At 46.4% G+C, this 14,255-nt stretch overlaps 1 protein-coding gene across 1 annotated transcript in view; it reads left to right on the forward strand.

Moving 5' to 3' along the window:
* CPQ (carboxypeptidase Q) overlaps nt 1-14,255 on the forward strand; it is a 166,610-nt gene that overhangs the window by 40,147 nt on the left and 112,208 nt on the right. Inside the window, exon 4 of the mRNA XM_063300259.1 lies at nt 165-372. Within this exon, the coding sequence (XP_063156329.1) occupies nt 165-372 (208 nt within the window). The remainder of the gene's footprint in view (nt 1-164; nt 373-14,255) is intronic.

The following is a 14,255-nucleotide window of genomic DNA, read 5'->3' on the forward strand; positions in this document are numbered from 1 at the left end:
CATCATAAATTAACACATGGTTGGATTTGCACAACATGCTATCCCACAAGAAATAAATGAAGAGTATCAGTAATCAAGTTTCACATTGGTCTAGTAAAGCTCAGATGACCTTCCTTCGAAGTGTGAACCCAAAGGTAACATGCTTACTGTGCTTTTTTCTACAGCCCACATACTGGAATGCAAACATATGAATCGGATGTGCCCAAGATTCCCACCGCCTGCATTTCTATTGAAGATGCCGAACTGATGGCCCGATTGTTCTCCCGGGGCACTAAGATAGTTTTAACTCTGAAAATGGGAGCCAAAACATATCCTGATGCTGATTCCTTTAACACAGTTGCTGAAATAACAGGCAGTAAATACCCTGAGCAGGTGAGTGACATTTTGCATATTTCATGCTTGGGGACTGAAAATTCCACTGAGCTTAACTAGTCTCATGCTTTCAAAATCACTGGAATACACTGAGGTCTGATGTTAGAAAGAATAACAAAATTGCTTAGCCATGGAAAGTTAATTCCACAGAGTGCTTTTTTCCCCTGTGGCTTCATTCTCAGATCTAGCAGTCAGTGGGTATCTAGATTGGACTAGACCATTTAAAAGAAGAAAAAGAAAACGAGAACAGCATTTTCCAGTGTAACACCCCACACATGTTATTGCAATGTGACTATCGGAATTCCCAGTCATCAATTCCAGTTGGGAACTCCAGTCCAAGGAACTGTATGTTAAATATTTGAGAGAAGTTTGATAAACATGGTATTTTACCTTCTTTTTATCAAAAAAGAGGAGCCAAATTTGCCACATATGCCTATTCATGTGTTCCAGTGAAACTTTAAACATGATTTTTATGATTTAGTATAAAATGTGGGTCATCTCACACATTTTCAGTATTGCAAAAATTTCTTGCATTTTTGTTTCATTACAGAAACACTGAACTGGGAAGTTAACTATTGTTGCTTTAGAAACTTTCTAAACTTAGTTCAGCTTTCAGCCGTTTGAATTTTGCAATAATAGCTATGGACTGTTAGACTGCTATCTTCTTTTAATTTTACCCAGGACAAGAAAGCAGTAACTTTGTTACTTTTTACTACCTGAATATTGAACTTCACTGAATCCTTTTTAAAGTCAGAATGGGTACATCTTCCAAATGTCTTTAATATCTAATAAAGCCACATCACACTGCATGATAAATAAAGATAGTAAATATTCCCTCAAGAGCCATCTGGGGTTTCCATATTGCTATAGTTGTTCTTCAACATAGTGGTAACATGTGCCTGACCTTGTCTAATCTTGGAAGCTAAGTAGGGCTGGCCTTGGCTGGTTCTTGGATGAGACATGTCATAGAATCCAGGAACTGTAGGTTAGAAGTCAAAAAAACATCCTGGAGGGAGACAGTGGGAAAGCCCTTCTGTGCTATTGCCAAGGAAACTACATGGACTTATCTGTGAAGTCACTAGATGAGCTGGACTTGAAGGAGACTGTTAACTTACTCAACAGAGTTTAAGAGGTGTGAATTGATATGCCATTTACTTTGGATTTATCATCAAAGTTTTAGATTGGCAATTCATGAATTTCTAGTTAAGTTTCATTGCTCTTAAAAAGAAATGCTTTGTATTTGTAATCATTTAGTACAGCAAGGACTGTGCAAGTTGAATTCTGGCATGGGTGGGCTGAGTCAGCTCTGAGGATGATAGATCATCAGGGCTGAACAACTCCTTTCAGAATGAGAAATGCATTTGGCTTTTAAATGGTGTGTTGCTCCAGAAAATAGGCCAGGCCAGGCCAACGAGTTGGATGGACCAAAAACAAATTCGGTTTGACTTAATTTAATTAAATGCAGCTAATAATATAGTGTATTTAATAATTTTCCTCTTCTGTCACATTAAAAATTCAAATGCGGGCACTGAAGGTGCCACATACATCTTTTGAGGGCTGCCTGTGGCCCTGGAAATTGGATTTAAAGCAATTATAATCTGTATTTCATCCTGAAATGCTCCTAGTGTAGTTTTCAGGTCAATAAGAAGAAGCATTCTTTGCCCTCAGGTTTTGAATCTAAAAATACACAGTACAAAAAAGATGGAATAAGGAAAGGAAAATCACATTAGATACCAGTTTTCAATGCAGGAAGCATTTTAAGCTTTCCGTCAAGCAAACTAAAGGGGGGGTGAGATGACCAGTTCCAAAGAAATCATTCCTAGTGGAGTTAGCTTCTCAGGAGGGTTGATGGTGGCTTTTCTTTCTTTCACTCCCTCAACCATAGTCTAGTGATTAACTATATGATCATCATTGGTGCGAAGCAAAATCTTCACACGATATACTAAGCCATGTTTTGCTTAACCACAGTTCATTGAATAAACCAACATTAGCTGGGGTTGTGAGCAGCAGGAAGATTTCAATTTGGAAAGTTGGTGCAACTGCAGAATTAAAATCTTGGACTCCCAATATGTGTTTTCTTTTTTTGTTTCTGAACTGGCACTTTATTGATGTAATGCAAAAGATTTATGAAAATTATTCTTTGAAGTAACGGATAAGGTAAGCAGAATGATTTCCTATATGTAGCATGATGTTTTTATTATTTCAACTTTTCTTTTTTTCCTCTGTCTTCATGTGGGTTTTTTTTCCTCCTTTATATTTTTTTCCTTATTAAAGGAATTGCATAAAATTTGTAAATCCCATAGTTTATTATGGAGTGTGTGTGTATAATTACTTACAATTTATTTATTAATAATAATAATAATAGTAATAATAATAATGTATTAAATGTATATGCCGCCCAATTCCCAGCAACTCTGGGCAGTTTACAAAGTGTTAAAAACATTTAAAAACAAGTAACGATACATGAAACTAAGCCGCCCAGAGTCACTTGCTGAGATGGGCAGCTATAGAAATTGAATAAATAAAATAAATAAATAAATAAAAACACAAAACAAAGAAACAAAGATGGAAGGGAAAACCAACCCAGATGGAAACAAGGGAAAGGAGGAAAAGGAGGGTCAATCATCTTCACCAAAGGCTTGGGTGAAGAGCCACGTCCTCAGGGCTTTCCAAAATCCAAACAGAGTGGGGGGTGATTCAAATCTTGGGGGTAACCTACAGTTAGCAGGGACTAAGCCATAAATCATGGTTTAGAAACCACTACAAATGAGTTCACACAATATACTAAACCAAAACCAAACAGACCATGATATGGCTTAGTGTGAATCAAGGTTGTCTCCTTTGTTTCTAACTACCCTGTTTCTCAGTGTGTTTTACAAACTATCTTTGGATGCAAGGATTGTACTTCCAGCAGTCCAGTGTCATTAGTCCCCTCCTTCCCAGTCAACTGAAGGCAGACCAGGACACTAGCCTGGAGAAACAATCAATGGTTGGAAAATAAGTAGAGATCCAATATTTTATATACAGTATTACCAAAAATCCATAATACAGAGTTAGTTCCTCCAACACCACCTTTAATTTCAGAATCTGGATTTATTTAGGGGCAGGGCACGTACTATCCTGAATCTTTTAAAACTAGATTTCATAAACAGAATCCATGTTATATTCCAGAAAGTACATATGCCATAAAAGAGGTAGAATGTGTAGCAGTACCAGAAGATTTGTGTCTTGTTCTCAGAGAAATCCAGACTGTCTAGACTTCTGCTTCTCGTAAAGGAGGAGAGATGTCAGACTATTCTCTAGCATTCCTGCTTCAGGCAGGGACAGATCAAAACACTGAAACTATTTAGAGCGTGGGTTTAGAGTTCAGTACTGCGATTTAAAATCTCCCTGGAAGATAAGTTCTGCGTATATTTTCAGTCACTTACTCATCTTTTTAAAAAAGTAATGAACTGTTTTTAGCAGTATTTCAGCCACTTCTGAGATGACATCATTCCCATTTAAAACTTACGTAACCAAAAGGCGCCGCTCCATGTAATGAGCTCAGCAGAAAAGCCTCATCCCTTTTATTTACCTACCTTTCTGTTACCACCTGTATGATTTAGGTGGTTGAAACGCTGTTGTTGTGAATGTTGAAAAATACATGTTAAAAGTGGCAAGAATGTATATATGGTAGCTTAGGGGTTTTCTAAAAACCAAGCCAGGGCTTCATCATGGCATCCTAGACCATCTTCTTTCCCTGTGATTGCTGGGCTCATCTGGGAAGCCCTGAGTCACATCTGGAACCCCACTGGCTCTAGATCAGCAATGAAAACTAGGTGCAAATGACCTTTGGAAATTCTCCCAAAAATATATAGGCAGAGGAGTGGATAGCAAGGGGGACCTCAGTGGGGGCCCCTGTTTCTGCAGGCCCCAATATGGCTGCCTTTCCTGCCTCAGTGCATGCATAGCATCACATACATGCAAATAACTACCCTGTAGCAGAGAAATGGCATTTTGCTTTAGGCTGTTTCATGCGTGTAGTACGTTTGTACACAGTTCTGATTTTTTAGGGCTACTTTTTGTTTTCCCTGGTTGGTGAGCACTTCAGGTTATAAACTGCCAGCACAGTGGCACAGGCTGATTTGCTGTGCAATTTGCCACTCTCATAATAATAGTTTCCCCTAACATGATAAAACTACATCAGGAAAACTGAGGTGCTTTAAGCTTATCCAAATGTAATTCACAGCCTTGTATATGAGAACAACCCACTTGGTGTGGTTTATTTATTTCATGTTTCAACTTTAAAGCAGGGAAACTTTATCAAAATGTTTTCTATAGTGAAAGTCAGCATGAGTAGCTTTATGTATGCTTTCTAAACCTTTTAGGATATAAAAGCCCACAGGTGGCAATGTATGCTTTTCAAATACTTTTTTAATTAAAAAAGGACCACATGTGTGACATTCTCATTTAAGATATTGGGCACGGGATCACTTAGTTTGCACAAGATTCCACATGATTATTTTTAATACTTTGGAAGAAGCTTGCAAGTGGGCTGTGAAAGGAACGGAAGGGACAGTAGAAATCAATACTTAAGAGACAAAAGGGAAGTTCATGGACAGTTTATCTCATAAATGCAACTCAGCCCAGGTGGAAGAAATATGGGAAAAAACATTTCAAAGGATTCAAATAGACCAGTGTTTTTCAACCTTGGCAACTTGGGTGGACTTCGACTCGCAGAACCCATCTTAAAGTTGCCAAGTTTGAAGAAGACTGAAATAGACTTTACCTTAACCAGGGTGGGGAATTCCTCTTACATTTTCCAAGATTCTGTGTTTATTCCAGACTAGCATTAGAGGTACCTTACTGAAATCTCTGTAGTTTTATTTCCTTCCTATTATATAATTGGAGGGGCTGTTAATGGTGCTTTTAAGCACTATCTTACCCATCTCCGATACATACAGGCATACATTCCAATGAACACAATACAACATTTCGACTGGCAGGATTGAGGAGAGCCTTTTCTGTCATTGCCCCCCCCCCCCGGAACATCTTGCCCCCTGAGGTGAGGTGGCCCCCGCCCTTCTAGCCTTCAGGAAGAGCGTCAAGATCTGGCGCTGCCAACTAGCTTGGGGGTCCAAGAGTGATAGGCCACCCTGGGGTGGTTTGTGGCTTAAAGACGCGCTCTCCGCCTTTTAGTTTCCCTCTTTTATCTTCTATTTGGTTTTTTTTTTTTTTGTATTTTTATAATAGTTTATTAGTTTTAGTTGTAAGCTGCCCAGAGTCACTTTTATAGTGAGATGGGTGGTGTATAAATTTAATAAACACATAAATAAATAAAATAAACATCCTGGGCTATAAGCTAACTCCAGTTAGAATAACTACCACTAGCTAATTAGAGGTAGAATAAACCCCAGTTCCAAGAATCAAACATAGCAAAACATTTGCTCTGTAGTCCAAAGATATACATTCACTCTTCATCTATTATAACTGAGGATTATTCATTAGTTATAATCTCATCCAGGGCTATGTGTTTGTAAGTCTACATGGATATTTTATTTATGTTTACTTTATTATAATTTCCAATCCAGTCAGGGTGATACACAACATTAATAATTTTCAGTTTTGTAAAACCAACAGTGTAAAACCAAGAAAATGGGCTCAGTTGTCAAAAACAAACCATAAAAGATCATCTGTGACATACAAAACCTGCCAGAATAAAATGCAGTTCGACAGTTAGGAAATTTTAGCTAGGGAAATGGCCAACCATTCGTCATGTGGGCCGGCATTCTGTAACGTTGCTGTTGCTGTTGAGAAACTTGCTGAATTGTTCTTCCATGACAGAGAATGGGCAGGATGACACACAAGGAGCTAGTCCCTAAGGCATTATAGAACCCAGCCTTTTAAGGCATTAGAACTTGAATCATGCTGGGAAAAAAATTGATAACCAGTTCAACTGTCTGCAGTATTAGTGTAACATTATTCCGTGAGCGGAAGAGAACTAGTAAACCAGCATACTAGCTACTGCATTTTGAACCATCTGACATTTCTAGAGACACTTCAGGGAGGGCTGCGTGCAGAATATGTATTCAATAAACACACAGGAATATATTGACAGACTGAGTTCAGAACGTTTGGAATTAGAGGAGCATTGAATGAATAAACCTTTGTATGTTTTTGCTCTGATTTTGAGGGTTTACGTCTTCATTAACAATTGAGTTGTTTCTTGATGATGCCTGCTACTCTAGATGTAGCGTAACTCCTTTCACAGAATAGCCAAATATAGCCAAATAGATCAGAGAGAGAGAATCTGTAGCATTTCAGATATTGCTGAGCTGTAGGTCCCAGAATCCCCAGCTAACATGGCCAGTGGTGAGGGACAGAGCAACATCTGGGCAGACACAGATTCCCCAGATTAGATTGCCAAATTCTGTAAACTTTTGGAAATATATTCCCTGTCAGAAGGGCCTTTTTTCCCCCAGCTGCTTCCATGCATCGCCTAAAAAAAATTGTGATAAATATATTTCCTTCCCAGCCAAGTTGTTGACTGAATAGATTTTAACATTAAGAAATTTAGGAAATGATGTGTACTATAAAGTTGCTAAGATGTGGTACACAAAGTTCTTTTTTAAGTCAGTTATTGATTTAACAGGGAATTTTGGACACAGAAAATAGAAGCAGATTTCTTTTTCATTTTTGGACTAAAATAATTCATTCTTGGAATCTGTTTTTGGCAAAAGCTTTATTGACTGACCAAACATGGAAAATAGACTTTTAAAAAAGTATTCAGACATATAGAATGGGAACTAAACAAAAATGAACACTGAAGATTGTGTGCGTGTGTGTGCGCGCACACACACACGGCTTTTGCGTCTCCCTAATTTGTAGGACAAATTTATGCATACAATGGAGAGAGTAAAGATGACAGTGATGATGTTGATTGTATGTTGCTCAACCCTTAATGACTCTGAGCAACTCTGAAATGCCCTCTCACACTCCTTATGGCATACAGCTTTCAATCAAACAAACAAAAATTACAATAAAATCAATAAAACATAAAGATAAAAGATGGCAAGCACAATGAAGCGAGGGGTCTCACTCTCCCTTACCAAAGACCTGGGTGAAGATCTTCATGGCTCTCCTAAACAACAGCAGAGTGGGGGCCATCCAGATCTCAGGGGGAACCTCATTCCAGAGGGCAGGTGCTGCTACAAAGAAGACATGATTCCGGGGTCCCGGTATATAACATGGTTTAATTGATGGAACCTGAAGCATGCCAACCTGCAAGATTGAATCGGTTTGGCAGCTACTATGGGAGATAGATGGTCCCTGAGGTAACCAGGCCAATGCCACGTAGGGCTTTATAGATAACAACCAGCACCTTGAACTGCACCCGGAAGCAAACCGGCAACCAGTGCAGCTCATAAAGCAGAGGTGTTACATGGGCATACTGAAGCATGCCCATCACTGCCCGTGCTGCCACATTCTGAACCAGTTGAAGCTTCTAAGTGGTCTTCAAGGGCAGCCCCATGTAGAGGACATTGCAGTAGTCAAGCTGCAAGGTGTCTAGGGCATGAGTGACTGTCTGAAGCCCCCCCCCCCCGATCTAAGAAAGGTCACACCAGATGGAATTGTGCAAAGGCCTTCTTAGCCACAGCTGACCCCTGCTTTCCAAGCAGGAGCTGCGAGTCCAGGAAGACCCAGATTCCGTATCTACCTTGAAGGGGGAAATGCTGTACCATCCAAGGTCAAAGATGGAACAACCCCAAATCTGGGCGGTCCAAACACCCAGAATCACTCCATCTTGGTAGGGTTGAGTCGGAGACAGTTTTTCCCCATCCAAACCTGCACAGCCTCCAATGGTTTTAAATCTGGGAGAATAGGGTTGCTTGCATTCAAAGCCTTTTTGCGCAGGCTTTTTGTCCTGCTCCCGTCCAGTAGCAATGATGCTGGGGATTGTTCCTTTAAGCACCCACCCCCTTTTTTTTTGCAGCCATTCTGTTGGCTGTGGAGTTCTGCTCCTGCAGAAACTGTTTTCCTGCCTGCCAGAACATCACTGTCAGGGCCAGCCTCGCTTCGCAATAAGACACAGACTCACTTAATGGGTATTAAGGATTTCTGGTTTATTGGAATGATAGCTGACAGAACGAAAAACGGGAACGGGGTAGGTAGGTGGGGGTGCCCCTTTTATACCCCCCTGTATGGCCCCGGGCTTCCCCACCCCTCAATGCCCCGATCCCTCTTGATGGGATCCTTGATGGCTGCGTGGGCGTTTTCCCCGGTGTCCTCTTTGTCTTCCTGCAACGGTTGAGTTCTCCGGGGCACCATGTGCTCCTTATCTTCACTCCTCTGACGTCCCTCCTTTCAGGTGTTGATGGGATCATGGGTGTGGGTGTCCTTGGGTGCTTGGTTTAATTCCTGAAAGATTATCTCCTTCCCCCTTTTCCTTAATGATCATGATCCACGTTGTGAGGCTCTTTGTGCCTTGCAACGAGGTCATGACATACTGCCCCCCCAAAGATGTTCTATGGTGCTGGTTTCTCTGGGTATGCCTCATGGAACTGTCTTGTTAGTTGTCTAGCCATGACGTGTCGTGCCTGGACCCACTCTGGATGTGAGAAATGTTTCCATCTCACGAGGTATTGTAGTGTTCCTCTTTGTTTTCTTGAGTCCAGTATTTCTTTCACTTCAAAATGTTGTTGATTGTCTATCATTATGGGTGGGGGTGGAGGTTCTTCCGCATGCCATTTGGATGTGGTCGTTGGTTTCAGTAGTGCACAATGAAACACTGGGTGGACCCGTCTCAAATTGTAAGGCAGTTCCAGTTTGAACGTAACTGGGTTGATTACCTGTATGATTTTAAAAGGTCCAATGAATTTCGGTGCCAATTTCTTCGATGGTTGTGAGGTCTTTATGAACTTAGTGGAGAGGTAGACCCTATCTCCCACTTTGTAGTTCGGTGCCTCCGCCCTGTGGTTGTCCGCATATTTTTTGTACGTTGTTTGTGCGTCTGCTAAAGCCGTCTGGATGACTGGCCAGGTTGTTGCCAGCTGTGCCGCCCAATCGTCTGGTGAGCAGGGCAGGGTTTCAGGTTGCGGCAATTCTGGTATCGGTACAAAATCTCTTCCATAGACCACCTTAAAAGGGGTGTGGCCAGTACTCTGGTGTACTGCGTTATTATAGGCCACCTCTGCAAAAGGTAGTAGGTCTACCCAGTTGTCCTGTTGATAATTTATGAATGCCCTTAGGAACTGTTCAAGTGTTGAGTTAAGGATCTCTGTTGATCCGTCCGTGTTTGGATGCCACGCAGTGGACAGTGCTTGCTTGGTTCCGATTAGTTTTAAAAATTCCCGCCAAAACTTTGACGTGAATTGTGTGCCTCTGTCGGTCACCAACCTGTAGGGGGCGCCGTGAATCCTGTATATGTGTGTTAGGAATAAACGTGCCAGCTGTTGTGCGGAGGGGATAGTCGCGCACGGGATGAAGTGTGCCTGTTTCGAAAAATAGTCTTTTACCACCCATATCACAGTTTTTCTTTGGCTGGGTGGGAGGTCCACAATGAAATCCATGGAAATTTCTTCCCATGGCCGGGAGGGGCTGGCTACCGCCTGTAACAGCCCGTGGGGTTTCCCTCCTTTACGTTTGGTGGTAGCACATATGGGGCAGTTGCTTACGTAGTCTTTTACGTCCTTTCTAAGATTTGGCCACCAAAATTGCCTCCTTGTTAGGTGGAGGGTTTTTACAAACCCAAAATGCCCTGCAGATTTGTCATCGTGTGCTCTGTGTAAAATTTCTCCCCGCAGTGATTCGGGCACGTACAAAGCTTTCTCCTTCCAGGCGAGATTGTCTTTGAAAGATACATGTTGTTGGTTATTCTGCAACCATGTATCTTGCTGTAGTGCTTGTGTGAGTCTTTGTTGCCAGTTCGGTGAAATTGAGCGTCGCCTCCGATCGCTCCCCGCCGTTCGTGCTGGCGTGCGCTGATTCCTTGTCTGGCTTCGCGTGACAGCTGGGCAGCCGAGCTGTTTCTCGGTCCATACTGTTCCTACGATGTCGGAGGCTTGCGTGTCGTCCTGTGGTCGTCGGGAGAGGGCGTCTGCCAAGAAGTTTTTCTTGCCCGGTATGAATTTCAGCGTGAAATTAAACCGGCTGAAAAACTGAGCCCATCGCACCTGCTTCGGGCTGAGCCGTTTTGGCGTGCTGAGTGCCTCCAGGTTCTTGTGGTCCGTCCACACCTCGAAAGGGCAGGAGGCCCCCTCCAGCAGGTGTCGCCACGTTTCCAAGGCTGTTTTTACTGCAAACGCCTCCTTTTCCCATACGTGCCATCTCCGCTCCGTCTCGGAGAATTTGCGGGAAAGGTAGGCGCAGGGCTTTAGGTGGTTGTCGGAGTCCTTTTGGAGCAGGATGGCTCCGATGGCGAAATCGGAGGCATCTGCTTGCACCACAAAAGGCTTGGTGGGGTCGGGGTGCTGTAGCACTGGCTCAGCTGTGAAGAGGGTTTTCAGTCTCTCGAAAGCCGTTTGACAGTCAGCTGTCCAATTCAGTAGCGCCCCCGGGTTCCTCGATTTGCGCGTGTCCCCCAAGCCCTTGGTTTTTAGCAGGTTAGTTAGGGGCAGTATAGTCTCTGCCAGCCTGGGCGTGAACCCCCTGTAGAAATTAGTGAATCCCAGGAGGCTTTGCAGCTGTCTCCTTGTGCGTGGGCGTTCCCACGCCAGGATGGCTTGGACCTTGCTGGGGTCCATTTCTATCCCTTTAGCAGAAATCCTATACCCTAGGTAGTCAATTTGTTTTTTGTGAAACTCGCACTTGGAGAGCTTTATAAACAGCTCTGCCTTGCGAAGTTTCTTGAGCACGTCCTTTACCAAGCGTTCGTGCTCACGTTCTGTTTCTGTGTAGATCAATACATCATCCAGATAAACCAAAACCCCCTTAAAAAGGTGGTCACGCAGGACCTCATTAATTAACTGCATGAATACCCCCGGTGCCCCCGCCAATCCGAAAGGGAGTACTTTATATTGAAACGCCCCCAATGGGCAGTTGAAAGCAGTCTTCCACTCATCCCCCTCCCTTATCCGTATGCGGTAGTAGGCTTCCCTTATGTCCAGTTTGGAGAATACCTTACCCTTCACCAAGTGGGACAAAATGTCCTTTATTAAGGGTAAGGGGTATTTATTTGAAATGCTTGCTGCGTTTAACCCGCGGTAGTCTGTACAGAGCCGCAATGTCCCATCCTTTTTCTCGCGAAAGAGGACTGGCGCTCCCACTGGAGAGTTCGCTGGCTCAATGAAACCTCTCGCCAGATTTTTGTCTATGAAGTCCCTTAACGTAGCTAGCTCTCGCTGGGTCATAGCATATATTTTTGGTTTGGGTAGGGGTACCCCCGGGACCAGTTCAATGGTACAGTCCGTCTTTCTGTGGGGGGGGAGTTTGTCCGCCTCTTTCTCACCGAAAACATCGGCGAACTCCCCGTATTTGGTTGGCAGTCCCTCTGGCAGAGCTGTCTCTGTGTGTTCTGCAGTCGTCGTCGCCCCCCCCATGGCTGCTCGGGGAACCTTGTCCCCTGACGGTGCTTGGTAGCACCCGTCAGCAAACTTAATCTCTCTGGTTCTCCAATTGATGACTGGGTTTTGCTGCACGAGCCATGGGATCCCCAGTATGAGTCGGGGTTGCCCCACCGGTGCCACGATGAAAGCCAATTTTTCCTCGTGGCTGCCGAGCCGTAGCGCGGTTTTTCCGGTGTATTGGGTGACCGGGCCCCCTCCCGCTGCAGATCCATCTAGCTGCGAGAACACCAAATGGTGCTGAAGTGGATAGCAGCGGAGGTCGAGTGCGGCTGCCAGGTCAGGGTGCATGAGGCTTTTGGAGCAACCTGAATCAATGAGTGCCCAGACCTTTTCGGTTTTATTTCGATGGGTGAGGGTGACACGGACGTAGAGGGTGGGGCATTCCTCACTCACCCCTTTGTCGAAGCGCCTGTCAGTGTTCTCCACCTGTCCTTCGGCGCCCCTTAGGCCAGGTGGTTGTCGTTTCCCGCCGCCTCTTCTGGGTTGCTGTCCTCCCCCTCCGAACTGTAGGGGTCGTGTCTGCGTCGGTACTCCCCCTTTGCTGCTGGTCGCTTTCTCGGCGCTGGGGTTGGTGCTGTTTGTGCCCTCCTTGGGCTCTCTCTGGGCGTCGTTTTGGGGCATGCGGCTGCTTTGTGGTCTTCCCTGCCGCACGTGAAACATTGCCCTTTTGCAAAGCGTCTGTCCCGTTCCTCCCTCCAGGGTTGGGGTCTCGCCCTCACCTGCCTTGCGCTGGTGCGTGGGGGTCTCGCTGTCGCCATCTGTTGCGTTTCCCTCCTTGCGTGGAGGAACGTGTCGTGGGCGTTCTCCGCTTCCGCTGCCAGCTGGATCCACCCCGTGAGGGAGCTGGGGTTGTCGCGGCCAAGTGCCCACCGGAGGACGTTTAAATTGAGTCCATGTTTGAACTTCTCAATCAGTGTCGATTGAGACCACGTGTCTACTTTTCCGGCTAGGGCTTGGAACTCCATGGCATACTCAGCCACGGAGCGCGGGCTTTGCCTAAGTGTCTCTAGCGCCCTTTTTGCCTTTTCTTGCTCCAGGGGGTCCCTGAAGTGCCTTTCTAGTGCCTGCAGGAATTCAGTGCTGTCCTGCAGCGCCCGGGCGCCGGATTGGCACAATTGGACGTACCAATCGGCGGCCCGCCCTTTTAGTTTTATAGCCAGGGCATTGATTTTGCCCCGCTCAGTTCTGAAGCAGGGACCCCATTCTTCGAGGTAGTACCTCGCGTTAGTTAAAAAGAAGGAAAGTTTCGAGGGGTCCCCATCGAACTTTATGCCAAAGTCTTTGGCGGGTGTCCTGGTCTGGCTCCTGGCCCCCTCTGCGTCGTGCCTCGGGTTTTGCCGGAGCTGCTGCGGGTCGGGGTGTCTCCGGTTCTCTTGCGGCATTGGTGCCTCTCTCTGGGTCTCCTCGCAAGGTACTCGTCCCGTCGCTCGGGGGGGAGGGCGGGGGGTTCTCCCTCGGTCGGGCTCCTGGATCCAGGCTCCGCCGTCGCCGTTGCCGCCCGCTTGGTCGTCCCTCCGCCTCTCAGCCTGGCGTATCTCCCGTCGTGGGGTGGGCTCCTGGGGCCGGACGCCGCCGCCGCCGAGGTTGTCCCGCCGTCTCACGTCCGGGCGCGCCTCCGCTCGTTGTATGGCCTCCTGGGGTCGGGTCCCGCCGTGGTCGCCGCCGTCCGCTGGGTCTCCACCCCGCCTCGCCTCCCGGTGCGCCTCAGGTCGTCGGTTGGGCTCCTTGGGTCGGGTGCCGCCGGCGCCGCCGTCCCACTCGCCCTGCCGCCTTTCGACCGGGGTTGCCTCTGCGCCTCCTCCGTCGCGGGGTCCCTGTGCCACCGTCAGCTGTTGGAGCATCTGCCGCACCGCCTGCATCCCTTCCTCCAACGCGCCGAGCCTCTCCGCCATCCCTGGCGTCCCGCCGGGGTTTTCGCCGCTCCGCTCGCCCTCGCCGTTGGCCGTGGTAGAGGACGGGTCGTCCCTCGATCCCGCCGCGGTGCCAGGCGCACCCTCGCCTTCGAGCGCCCAGGGTGGCGGTTCGTCTCGCGCCTCCGTCGGGGTTGCCTGTAGGTTTGGAGGGGGTCCCCCCGTCTCGCCCCCGGTGCCTCGCGGGCTCCGGGGCGCCGGGGTGGGTCCCTCCCCCGCTGCTTCCCCCCAGCTGGGTCCCATACCTACCGGGGCGTTGCATCGCCCGGACCTCAGCTGCATCCCGCCCTGCGAGAGCGGGGCTTCGTCGCCCGGCGCCGAAGGGTTGCGCCTCCTCGGTTCCTGGTTCTCCATGCCTGGCTGGGTCCCTCACAAACGAGTTGGATAGGTACCAGGTGGAAAAAAATTTTTTGGGGTTCCCGTTTTTATG

This window comes from Candoia aspera, chromosome 3 (assembly GCF_035149785.1).
Source record: "Candoia aspera isolate rCanAsp1 chromosome 3, rCanAsp1.hap2, whole genome shotgun sequence".
Classification (NCBI taxonomy): Eukaryota; Metazoa; Chordata; class Lepidosauria; order Squamata; family Boidae; genus Candoia; species Candoia aspera.